The sequence below is a fragment of the Hyperolius riggenbachi genome, chromosome 5 (genome assembly GCF_040937935.1).
Source record: "Hyperolius riggenbachi isolate aHypRig1 chromosome 5, aHypRig1.pri, whole genome shotgun sequence".
Classification (NCBI taxonomy): Eukaryota; Metazoa; Chordata; class Amphibia; order Anura; family Hyperoliidae; genus Hyperolius; species Hyperolius riggenbachi.
The window spans coordinates 197,791,209-197,803,516 of NC_090650.1; the positions used below are offsets into that span (position 1 = coordinate 197,791,209).

The 12,308-nt window shown below is 44.5% G+C and overlaps 1 protein-coding gene across 6 annotated transcripts in view; it reads right to left on the minus strand.

The window, feature by feature from the left end:
- TRANK1 (tetratricopeptide repeat and ankyrin repeat containing 1) overlaps positions 1-12,308 on the minus strand; it is a 183,426-nt gene that overhangs the window by 38,423 nt on the left and 132,695 nt on the right. For all 6 annotated transcript variants that reach the window (XM_068236534.1, XM_068236535.1, XM_068236531.1 and 3 more), the window contains one exon: positions 6,021-6,166. In XM_068236534.1, coding sequence (XP_068092635.1) covers positions 6,021-6,166 — 146 coding nt within the window. The remainder of the gene's footprint in view (positions 1-6,020; positions 6,167-12,308) is intronic.

The following is a 12,308-nucleotide window of genomic DNA, read 5'->3' on the forward strand; positions in this document are numbered from 1 at the left end:
ATGACTGCTGAATTTGTCTTGTTGGGGGCCTCATTTGTTGGGGGCATCACGATTGCTGAATTTGCCTTGTTGGGGGCCTCAAGATAGCTGATTTTGTCTTGTTGGGAGCCTCATGATTTGTTGGGGGCCTAATGATTGCTGAATTTGTCTTGTTGGGGACCTCAGGATTGCTGAATTTGTCTTGTTGGGGGCCTCATGATTGCTGAATTTGTCTTGTTGGGGGTCACATGATTGCGAACTGCGAGACTATGGAAAAGCTGAATCATCATCATGAGACAATAGCATTAAACCTTTTTTAGCTTTTTAAAACGGAAAATAAAACTGGGCGGTTCTAAAAAAAAAAAAAAATACATTTTTCAGGAGTAGGATGGATGAAATTGTTTATCTTCAGAGTTTATTTTCAACTTGGATTTTACATAATGTTCATGTATGAGTTAAAACGTTTGTATGTAGTTTAAATTGCTGTTGCCACTTTGCGATAGATAAGTGACTTTTGGGTTGCAGTTTGGACACTCTGCCTCCAAAAGGTTTACCACCACTGTCCTAATCTATTGCTAAGTTCATGTAAATTTGCCTCCACCCGTGGCCACGCCCATTTTGCGGCGCGCCGCTCAACGGAACCCTTGTGTTTTCTGTCGCGCGTAACTTCGCCATTATTTGAATTGAATTTTGTGAAAAGTGCTGCCAGTCTAACTGTCCTTTAATCGCATTTTTTTTCCGGGGGGGGGGGGGGGGTCTGCGGCTCTATCAAGACCCTTCGGCCCTCCACCATGGGGTCTGAAAAAAAAATGGCCCTCCATGCCCATGAAGTTGGACAGCACTGACCTAGTAGATGCAGTAGTGAGCAATGTTGCTGCAGATGATACAAAATTGTGCAGAATCATCAACTCTCAGGAAGATAGTGTCATATTGCAACAGGATCTGGATAGGATGGCTATATGGGCACATAAATGGCAGATGAAATTCAATGTTGAAAAATGTAAAGTCATGCATTTTGGTCGTACCAATGGTCTAGCACCATACAAAATAAATGGGATACAGTTGGAGACATCAAACTTGGAGAAGGACTTAGGAGTACTCATCGACAACAAGTTAAATAAAATCGTACTCAATGCCAAGCCGCTGCAGCTAAAGCTAACAAAATTTTGGGATGCATTAAAAGGGAAATAAAAACTCGAGATGCTAGCATAATATTGCCCCTGCTTAACTCTCTAGTAAGGCCACATCTGGAATATGGAATTCAGTTCTGGGCACCGCATTACAAAAAAGATATTGCAGTTCTAGAGCAGGTGCAGAGACGAGCAACAAAATTGATACGTGGGATGGAAGGTCTCGCTTACCAAGAAAGGTTAGATAAACTGGGTTTATTTAGTCTAGAGAAAAGACGCCTTAGAGGAGATCTAATTAACATGTATAAATACATCAGAGGGCAATATAATAGCTTGGCGGATGAGCTTTTTGTCCCTAGGCCTTCTCAAAGGACTAGAGGACATGATCTGTGCATGGAGGAAAAACGTTTTAGCCATGTATTTAGGAAAGGGTTCTTTACAGTAAGAGTGATTAAGATGTGGAATGCATTGCCACATGAAGTCGTTATGGCAAACTCTATACCTGCATTTAAAGGGGGCTTAGATGCTTTCCTTGCATTGAAAGACATCCATGGCTACAATTACTAGGTAATGCCTAATGATGTTGATCCAGGGATTTTATCTGATTGCCATCTGGAGTCGGGAAGGAATTTTTCCCTTTTGGGGCTAATTGGACCATGCCTTGTAAGGGTTTTTTCGCCTTCCTCTGGATCAACAGGGATATGTGAGGGAGCAGGCTGGTGTTGTACTTTGTACTGGTTGAATTCGATGGACGTATGTCTTTTTTCAACCAAAAGAACTATGTAATTAATGTTCAATAACAACATGGTATGTCATATTCAGTATTTCAATTGCTTTTATCATAAAAGTCTTATGATCTTACTGTATACCTATATAATAAAATAACTTTTGGCTATTGTCAAAAGTCTTTGAGTCTTACTTCCTGGTGTTGATCTTGTTCTAAGTTACTTAGTCAAAGAGGCATAAAATATAAAATATGACCATATTGATTGAATATAACCAAACACAAACATAACACTAAAACCCCCCTCTAAACCCCTCCCCCCCCCCCCCCCCCCCACCGCCCCATCCCCTTCTCATTCAAAGTTTCGCTGTAAACTGTTGTTGTAGTGGTAAATTTAAAAGTGCATTCAGCAATTAAATTCCTAAATTTCTAGTAACCCCAAATAGCCCCCTATTTTACTTTTTAAGTACCATTATGTGTGCTCAAAAAACTTCATTAGTTGTATAATCTGAGGCCTTGTAAAGGACTTTTCAATATAGGGCTGCCATGTTTTAAAGAATTTCAAGACAGTCTTTGCTCTCATTCTATCTAGAGATAACCGATCCCATCTTTTAATTGGAGGGGGGGGGGGGGTCTTCCATCTCTGATTGATTAGCATGATGGAATAGATACACATAGGGTCTACCTTTCTTTGTTTGTGGGTAATGCTATTTCCAAATTCAATAATCGTATGCCAAAAATATTGTATCTCTTTGCAATACCAAAGCATGTGATTCAGATCGGGGTTAGTGCTTCCACACTTGGGGCACAATAATTCATCATTCGAGTCCTGATGATGAGAGGGTCTTTTGATGGGTATATAAGCTCTGTAGAGAGTCTTAAGAAACATTTCCCTCCAATTTTCCCCTAATATCAGGGCCGGCGCTACCATAGAGGCAAAGGGGGCAATTGCCCCAGGGCCCCAGAGCTTGTAGGGGCCCCCAGTGGCTACAAGAGGAAAAAAAATTCGAAAAAAATCGACCTTATAGTTTTTGAGAAAATCGATTTTAAAGTTTCAAAGGAAAAAAAATACACATTTAAAAACCTGCCGACTTTAATGGTCAATAGCAAATCCACCTTAAATGCTAGAAACCCCTAAATTTGCAGGATATGTTAAAGAGATCATTGGGAATAAGAGGAAAAAACAATTCTTTAAAAAGACCTTATAGTTTTTGAGAAAATCGATTTAAAGTTTCGAAGGAAAAAAGTATACTTTTAAATGCGGTAAATGTCACTTTTAGTAGCAAACCTAACGGTAGTGTAATTTTACATGCATCAAAAGAAAGAGCAATAAATTTCCTGACGGGGTTTCCTGGGGGTCCATACGCAGCAGCAGCACTTTGGCCAGGGATCGCTATACAGCTGCAATATGGCTGTATGAAGAAGATCCCTGGCATTTTTTCCTATTTTCCCAATTTTTTTTTATGTTTAGAGTGTGGGATTTTTTTTAAAAATTATGTGGGGTCCCCCCTCCTGAAACTTTTTAACCCCTTGTCCCCCATGCAGGCTGGGGTAGCCAGAATGTGGAGCTCCGACTGATTGGGGCTTCACACCCTGACTATACCAGCTGCAAAAAAGGTCCCTTAATGCCAATTTTTGTTCCGGGGTATCTGTTGGGAGGCCCCCCAGTTTATTTTGCCCTGGGGCCCCATTGTTGTTTAAACCGGCCCTGCCCAATATAGCCCGTCGAACTGCATTCCAACCCAGTTTTACAGCCTCAATAAATTGATCTCTAGATGTTTTTGTTAGATCGGCCCACTAGTTGATTTTAAGCAGAAGTTTTATACCAATATTTCCTGTTTGTATTTTGTTTTGTTTTTTACCGAAATGCTTAGAAAACCATTATTTTAACCTCCCTGCCGGTTATCCCGAGCTCAGCTCGGGGTAACCTGCCGCGGAGGATTCCTCAGGCCCTGCTGGGCCGATTTGCATATTTTTTTTTTTTGTTACACGCAGCTAGCACTTTGCTAGCTGCGTGTAACTTACGATCGCCGCTGTTCCGCGCCGATTCGCCGCAACCCACCGCATCAGAGGGTGCCCCCCCCCCCCCCCGAGACCCGTGCGCTGCCTGGACAATCAGTGCCAGGCAGCGTCGAGGGGTGGTTCGGGACTCCCTCTGACGTCACGAAGTCGGTGACGTCATCGCGCCCGTCGCCATGGCAACGGGGGAAGCCCTCCTGGAAATCCCTTTCAGAACGGGATTTCCGGATGGGTATATGCGCCGGCGGCGATCGGCGCATTCGGGGGGACGCCGCAGGGAGGGGGGAAGGCATGTAGCTAGCGCTAGGCTAGCTACATGCTAAAAAAAAAATGCCAAAAAACACCCTCCCTGCCGTGCGCAGCATTTTTTATAATGGCAGGGAGGTTAATATGGGTTTTATGCAGAGGCCAGCTAAAACATGGTGAGGTGTTTATTTTATAAATTAGTTGCACTTCATGGTAACACTCCATCAAGCCTTTTCTGTCATAAATATTACATTTCTGAATTGTAGGAGTTCAGGCTAGTTTGACTTCAGATTTCTTATTCCTCAGTGTGGTTCATAATCTAAGATTTTTACAAATTAACATTCTTTGTGCAATTTTGGTGAAACACTTAAAGGGAACCTAAGAACCTAAACTGAGAGGGATATGGATGTTTCCTTTTAAACAATACCCATTGCCTGGGAGTCCTGGTGATCTCTTTGGCTGTAGTAGAGGCCGAATCACAGACCTGAAACAAGCATGCAGCTAATCCAGCCTGACTTCAGTCAGAGCACCTGATCTGCATGCTTGTCGAGGGGTTTTGGCTAACAGTATTAGAGACACAGGATCAACAGGAGAGTCAGGCAACTGGTATTATTTTAAAAGGAAAAATCCATATCCTTCTCAGTTTAGGTTCCCTTAACATAAAAAAAAAACCATACAGACACGGGTCAACATGTTCTGGCTGGTATTAAAACCTGGACCCAGATACTAATTACCACTTGGAAAACCTGGACCCAGATACTAATTACCACTTGGCCACAGGGCTGGATTGCCCACAAAGCAACACAAGGCAATTGCATCAGGCCTTGTGGGCAAGTCTGGTGATCAGGGGGCCAGTTCCAAGTCTCCATGAAGCTGATGGTGGAAATGTAACATACAGTGCAGAGAACGATGGAGAGATAACCCACCTATAGGGCCGGCAACAGATGCTTGGCTCAGTGAGGAGGTGCAGTAGGCCCACTGATCAGCTGGAAAAGGATTTAGGCAGCAAGACAGGTGAGTGACTAACTTTAGCATACTTCACTGCAACTTACTCTGCTTTGGGGTCAAAGTTGAGGGAGACAACAGGATGAACACAAACGATAACCTAATCCAACTATCCAGGGGTGCATCCATATACCAAATATGGCTATCTGGAGGAGGGGGGAGTACACATGGCTACCTAATACTATTATCTATGGGCATACATGGTTTCCTTTTTACTGGTGGGCACATATAAAGTATCTCACAAAAGTGAGAGCACCCCTCACATTTTTTGTAAATAGAGTATTATGTCATTTTAATGGGACAAAACTGAAGATATGGCACTTTGATACTATGGCCTCAATTCACGGAGCATTATCAAACGTTTATCAAACACTTTATCAACGTTTGATAATTTACCTCATGGGAGAATCTCACTAAGGTGTTATATATTTGTTGAACGTTTTATCGGTAAAACATTCGATAAATATATAACACCTTAGTGAATTTAAAATGAGATTTTACCCATGAGGTAAATTATCAACGTTTGATAAAGTGTTTGATAAACGTTTGATAATGCTCCGTGAATTGAGGCCAATGTAGCTTGTATAACGGTGTAAATTTTGCTTTTCCATCAAAATAACTCAACAATGTAACCCACTGGACTGAGATTTTCCTTTTTGTTTGAGTACCCTTTCAACCAATTAAGGGCTCTAACTCTGCTTGGCATTTTGCCATCCATTGAAAATTGGTCACAGATGTCTTAAGCCCCATCTACATCATACGATTCTTTGTCCGATTCGACTCAATACAATTCGATTCATTGATTCGATTCAATCCGACATGTCCGATTCCATGATTCGATTCAATTTGCCATCGAATCATGAATCGGGCTTTAGAAATAGGAGAGAAGTTTTTTAAGGCAAGAGGAGTTTCTATACCTTTCAATAGCATCAATAGCTTCTTGAAACATTTTCTCACGGTAGTACAGGTTCAGTGCAGCTTCATGCTCTCCAGCCTGTTCGTAAAGCTGTGCTGCAAGCTTATTATCTTCTGCTTTTTTATAGAAGAAAGCAGCATCCTTAATCTGTAACAAAACAAATGCCTATATTAGAAAGTGAACATACATATAATGGTTAAACCTAAAAATGTGTTCTATCATTTGCATTCTCTGGTATGTTCTTGTACATTTTCCCAATAAATACCATACCGTATTATAATACTTTGCGTGTATAGTTATGTGCAGTGGCAGCATGTCTGACCTGATCCATTGGCTCCAGTGGCGATCACAGACTTCTCTCCCTCATTGCTCCCCTAGTGCAGACTTAGGCTGATCACGTCATCAGCAGAAGCCGGCACTAGAGGAGCAGTGTGGGAGAGGAGAGGCCTACGATTGCCGCTGGAGCCAATAGATCAGGTGAGACACGCAGCCGCTGCACATAACTATACACGCGGAGCGGAGGGGGACACAGGAGGACAATGCTGGGAGCCCCAACATCACGACAGGTCATATCAGTGGGCGATAGTCAGGAACTCCCTGTCTTTGAGATACGAGACCCTGGGACTTTTCTCCACATTTTTTTGGGGGGAAAAAAAGTGCGTCTTATATTCTGTAAAATACTTTAATCTGAATTAAACTTAAAAGTAGATTTAAACATAAAATAAAACTGTGGAATTTCTTAAAAAGTAATTTTTAGGAAAAGGAGGATAGATACAATTGTTTATTTCATTAGTTTATTTTCGCCCCGGGTGTTCTTTAACTTGAACTGAGCCTGTGGTCTTCCATTTCCATAATATTAAACAGACAGCTGAAATCTGTATGTGTGTGTAATATATATATATATATATATATTTATTTATTTATTTATTAGGGATGGGACGAATCCACAATTTTTTCGAATCCGAATCTGAAAAGGTTCTCGAATATCTCGAACCTTTCGAATCCCGAATCTAACGAATCCTGCACATAAGAATTGTGTGATCCGTGGTATAGTTGCCCGCAGTATAGGTAGCGAGGTAAAGGTGCCTTCAGTATAGCTAGCTAGGTATGGGTGCCTTCAATATTGGTAGCTTTCAGTATAGGTAGCAAGGTATAGGGGCCTGCAGTATAAGTAGAAAGGTATATGGGCCTTCAGTATAGGTAGCAGGGTATATGGGCCTTCAGTATAGGTAGCAGGGTATATAGAGGCCTTAAGTATAGGCAGGTATGTAGGTAGGTATAGGGGCCTTTAGGTAGTTAAAGGGACCTTCAGTATAGGTAGCAGGGTATAGGGCCTTAAGTATAGGTAGGTATGTAGGTAGGTGGGTATAGGGGCCTTTAGGTAGGTAGGTATAGGGGCCTTTAGGTAGGTAGGCACATATAGGGGGCCTTTAAGTAGGTAGGTAGGTATAGAGGCCTGTAGGTAGGTATAGGGACCTTTAGGTAGGTACGTATAGGAGCCTTTAGGTAGGTAGGTAGGTACGTATAGGGGGCCTTTAGGTAGGTATAGTGGCCTGTAGGTAGGTAGGTAGGTATAGTGGCCGGTAGGTAGGTATAGTGTCCTATAGGTAGGTAGGTAGTTAAAGGGACCTTCAGTATAGGTAGCAGGGTATAGGGCCTTAAGTATAGGTAGGTATGTAGGTAGGTAGGTATAGGGGCCTTTAGGTAGGTAGGTAGAGGGGCCTTTAGGTAGGTAGGCACGTAGAGGGGGCCTTTAGGTAGGTAGGTAGGTATAGGGGTCTTTAGGTAGGTAGGCACATATAGGGGGACTTTAGGTAGGTAGGTATAGAGGCCTGTAGGTAGGTATAGGGGCCTTTAGGTAGGTAGGTAGGTACATATAGGGGGCCTTTAGGTAGGTATAGGGGCATGTAGGTAGGTAGGTATAGTGGCTGGTAGGTAGGTATGTATAGGGGGCCTTTAGGTAGGTATAGGGGCCTGTAGGTAGGTAGGTATAGTGGCCGGTAGGTAGGTAGGTATGTATAGGGGGCCTTTAGGTAGGTATAGGGGCCTGTAGGTAGGTATAGTGGCCGGTAGGTAGGGAGGTAGGTGTCGCTCCCCCCCCCCCCCCGTGCCTCCTCCGCTCACCCCCACGGCCTCCTCCGTCCCCCGTGCCTCCTCGCTCACCCCTGCATAAGTATCAACTCACCTGTCCAGTGGAGCGCAGAGCGGCAGACCTCGTCGTTACTTCTCGGTTCCCTCTAGTGGCCGGACCGGCTTTTACTGATGACGTCATTGTAAAAGCCGTCACTAGAGGGAACCAGGAAGTCAGCGAGAGGTCTGCCGCTCTGTGCTCCACTGGACAGGTGAGTTGATACAAAGTGTGCGGGGCGGGCGGAGGAGGCGCGGGCAGGCGGAGAAGACACGGGGGGGGGGGGGGGGACTGGGCTCAGAGGAGGACGAGTGCGAGCGGCGGATGCGCGGCGATGCAGCGTCGGGATTCGGCGGATTCGCAAAGTGGAAAATGGCGTCGGGATTCGAATTTCCCAATATTCGAGGGATTCGTGGATTCGTCGTCCCATCTCTAATATATATATATATATATGTGTGTGTGTGTGTGTGTGTATGTATGTGTGTGTGTGTATGTATGTGTGTGTGTATGTGTATATGTGTATATGTGTGTGTGTGTGTGTGTGTGTGTGTGTGTGTGTGTGTGTGTGTGTGTGTGTGTGTGTGTGTGTGTGTGTGTGTGTGTGTGTGTGTGTGTGTGTGTGTGTGTGTGTGTGTGTGTGTGTGTGTGTGTGTGTGTGTGTGTGTGTGTGTGTGTGTGTGTGTACACACACACACACCTATATATACACACACAAACAAACAAACAAATACATACACACACACATACACACACACACACACACACACACACACACACACACACACACACACACACACACACACACACACACACACACACACACACACACACATATATATATTAGAGATGGGACGACGAATCCACGAATCCCTCGAATATTGGGAAATTCGAATCCCGACGCCATTTTCCACTTTGCGAATCCGCCGAATCCCAATCTCATTGAGGGACCCCAGGAATTAGGAAAAAGCTATATATAAATTATAATTATTATATTTACAGTTTGCAGTAATTCAAAATCACGCACAATTTGCTATGTGTACTGATTCATGAGTGATTTGCCAGTGCTTCAATACTTTACATAGGAGCGCAAACGCTCCCAAAATGCTGCATGTCCTGAGATTGCGATTTGCCTAATCACAATCGCTCTAGTGGAATCTGTCCCATCTATTTACCTTGGCAGAACGTTTAGGGAAATCGCTAGTGAAAGCTATGCCTAAACTCTCAAAAAAGCTCTAGTGGGTTCCAGGCCTTGCAGCTGATCGCCTGGCCAAAATGAGTGAATAGAGGCCTTAGTAATTGGTATTTTATTTGTATGTACCCCTTTAAAAACCATGTACTCTCCAAATACCCCCTGGCATAGTACACATTATCACAAGTACCCCTTGAGAAATGTATATTTAATCGTAGTACATAATTGGTTCTAAACAATTTCCAAGCATTTATTATTGCTTTTAATTATCTAAAACACTCTAAATTTGTTATTCTTGGTTAAAGGGCTACTGTAGGGGGGTCGGGGGAAAATGAGTTGAAGTTACCCGGGGCTTTTAATGGCCCCCCACAGACATCCTGTGCCCGCGCAGCCACTCACCGATGCTCCGGCCCCGCCTCCAGTTCACTTCTGGAATTTCTGACTTTAAAGTTAGAAAACCACTGCGCCTGCATTGCCGTGTCCTCGCTCCCGCTGATGGCACCAGGAGCATACTGCGCAGACCAAAGACCATACTGGACTTGTGCAATACACTCCTGGTGACATCAGCGGGAGCGAGGATGCAGCTGCGCAGGCGCAGTGGTTTTCAGACTTTAAAGTCTGAAATTCCAGAAGTGAACCGGAGGCGGGGCCGGAGCATCAGTGAGTGGCTGCGTGGGTACAGGATGTCTGCGGGGGGCCATTAGAAGCCCTGGGTAAGTTCAACTCATTTTCCCCCGACCCCCCTACAGTATCCCTTTAAGTATATTAAAATATCTAAAGTACCCCCTGGAGTACGCGTACCACACGTTGAGAACGTAGGAATTAGAGCACTATAAACAGTCTGGCTGAACTCCAAATACCTTGTGGGATGGAACAAAATTACAAAATATATACCTTTCCAATCAGAGGTTTATGGTAAAGTCACGATCAAGGCGAGGGAACAAATTACACAATAAGAATCAATCATCCCTTGATCTGTCTTGAATTTAACTTCTCTGAAAAGCTCTTTAAGCCCTTTCCTGATTATGTTGCTCAGGGAGGAACAAACAATGCACAGGACTATAAAGGCTAAGACAACCAAAAGTTTATTTGAGGCATGATAAGTGGATCAACAATTAAGCCACAAATCCCTCCCCAATGTCACTGAGCAAAATCAGCACAATCAAACATCCGATCTGCTTAAACAAGGCCCTCACAGTGCTCTAGTCTACGGCTTTTCAACCTTTTCACTTATTGTACCACTTTTATCGCCCAAGATTTTTCAAGTACCACCAGCGTGTCTGCGCAGTAGATTGGACCCGGTCGGGCTCAAATCGTTTCCACTAGAGTTGAGAGCCGCTACTGCGCATGCGCGCATGTTGACAAGGAACTCTTCAGGGGGTCCCAGCGCTGGATCCCTTTTACTGAGGAGGAAAGGGGGAAGCCTCTTTAGCACCCAAAGCATCAATATAGGTAGCCTCCCACCGCCACCAGAGAACTGGGCAGTGACTCACCACAAAGTTTGGCTCCCCCTCACTCGTTCCTCGCTGTGCTGGCCCGTGGAATAGTTCAGACCTCAGTTCAGCGGTAACCTGCCCATGGTGATGAAACAGCCAGGCAAACCATGCACAGTGTAAATTGAAGAGCAGAGAGCGTGCATCATCCGTCCAGGCTTGTACATTTATTGCATATGAGCAAAAACCAGTGCAGTTACAATATGGTGCATAACAAGATTCATCTATGTTACACTTTTCATGTCTTGTTCATATTTGCAAACGTAAACAGACTTATCTGTGTTTCCGTGGGTAGACCGTCAGTGTAGGAGGTGGGAGTGAGAGGGGCCTAGCGACGGCCGTTTCGCGTCCTCCTGGACGCTTGGTCACGCTGCGCTCCACTATGCGCCGGCGCCGTTTGGCCGCAGTTTACATACAGGAGGATCCGCCTCCTCCTACGGCGTCACGTCACCGGCTTTGCTTGGAGCTCAAAGATTCCTCCAATGGTAGAGCCCGTGACGTGCAACAGTATGGACGGTGGCCGAAGGGTGCCATTTCGTGCGGTCCAACTCGCCGCATCAACGTGCGTCATATCCAACGCGCCTCGCACCGCACCATCACTGGATCGGTGAGAGGCATGCCATTCGGCCCATCGGTCGCATAAACACGCGTCACGTGCAACGCAAACATCTTGGTCTATGCATAATAGGACGCACGTCGAGCAGCACCGTGGCTAACCATCCATCATCCGACCTCTAGGTTCGAATAGCCGTCAATTACACATCACAAGCCCTAACCACCGGGGAAATAAAATTAAGTGAAAAAACTGTGTTAGTGTACAAAGTGTTTCAACATTAAAATTGGATACTGGGGCTGAGGAGCTGAGACATCAAATATTCATTTCTTATATTCATGAACTGTTTCATATCATTCATTAATCCCATGTGGGACCCACTACGAAAAGAAGGGGAGGAGGGGGGAGAGGGGGGGGGGGGGGGGGGGGGAGGAAAACGGGAAAATGGGGGACTTCATCGTTTACCAGGGCGACCTACAGTTATGTTCATCATGTATCTTCAGTTCCCCAAATCTCATATGTTCATTTACGTAGGTACATACTGTTTTCATACAGGGCACTATCTTCGTAGATCATGGGTCTAACATACTGGAAAGTTCGACCTTATCATTGAGGCCTACAGGGCCCAAGGCTTCTGTCTGCAAGATTAACCAGGTTTCTCTTCTCAACAACTTCCTTTCTCTATCTCCACCTCTCCTCTCTTTATCTATCCTCTCCAGACCTGCAAATTTGAATCCCTTCACATTTCCTTCATGTTCATCTCTCATGTGAGCAATGAAGCGGGCGCAACCTCTCCCACTTTTCACTGATCCTACATGTTCCCCCACTCGTTCCTTCAGGGGACGAGTGGTTTGTCCTATATAAAATCGTTCACAGGGACAAAAGAGGACATATACCACAAACTTAGTTTGGCAAGTAATTAGGGT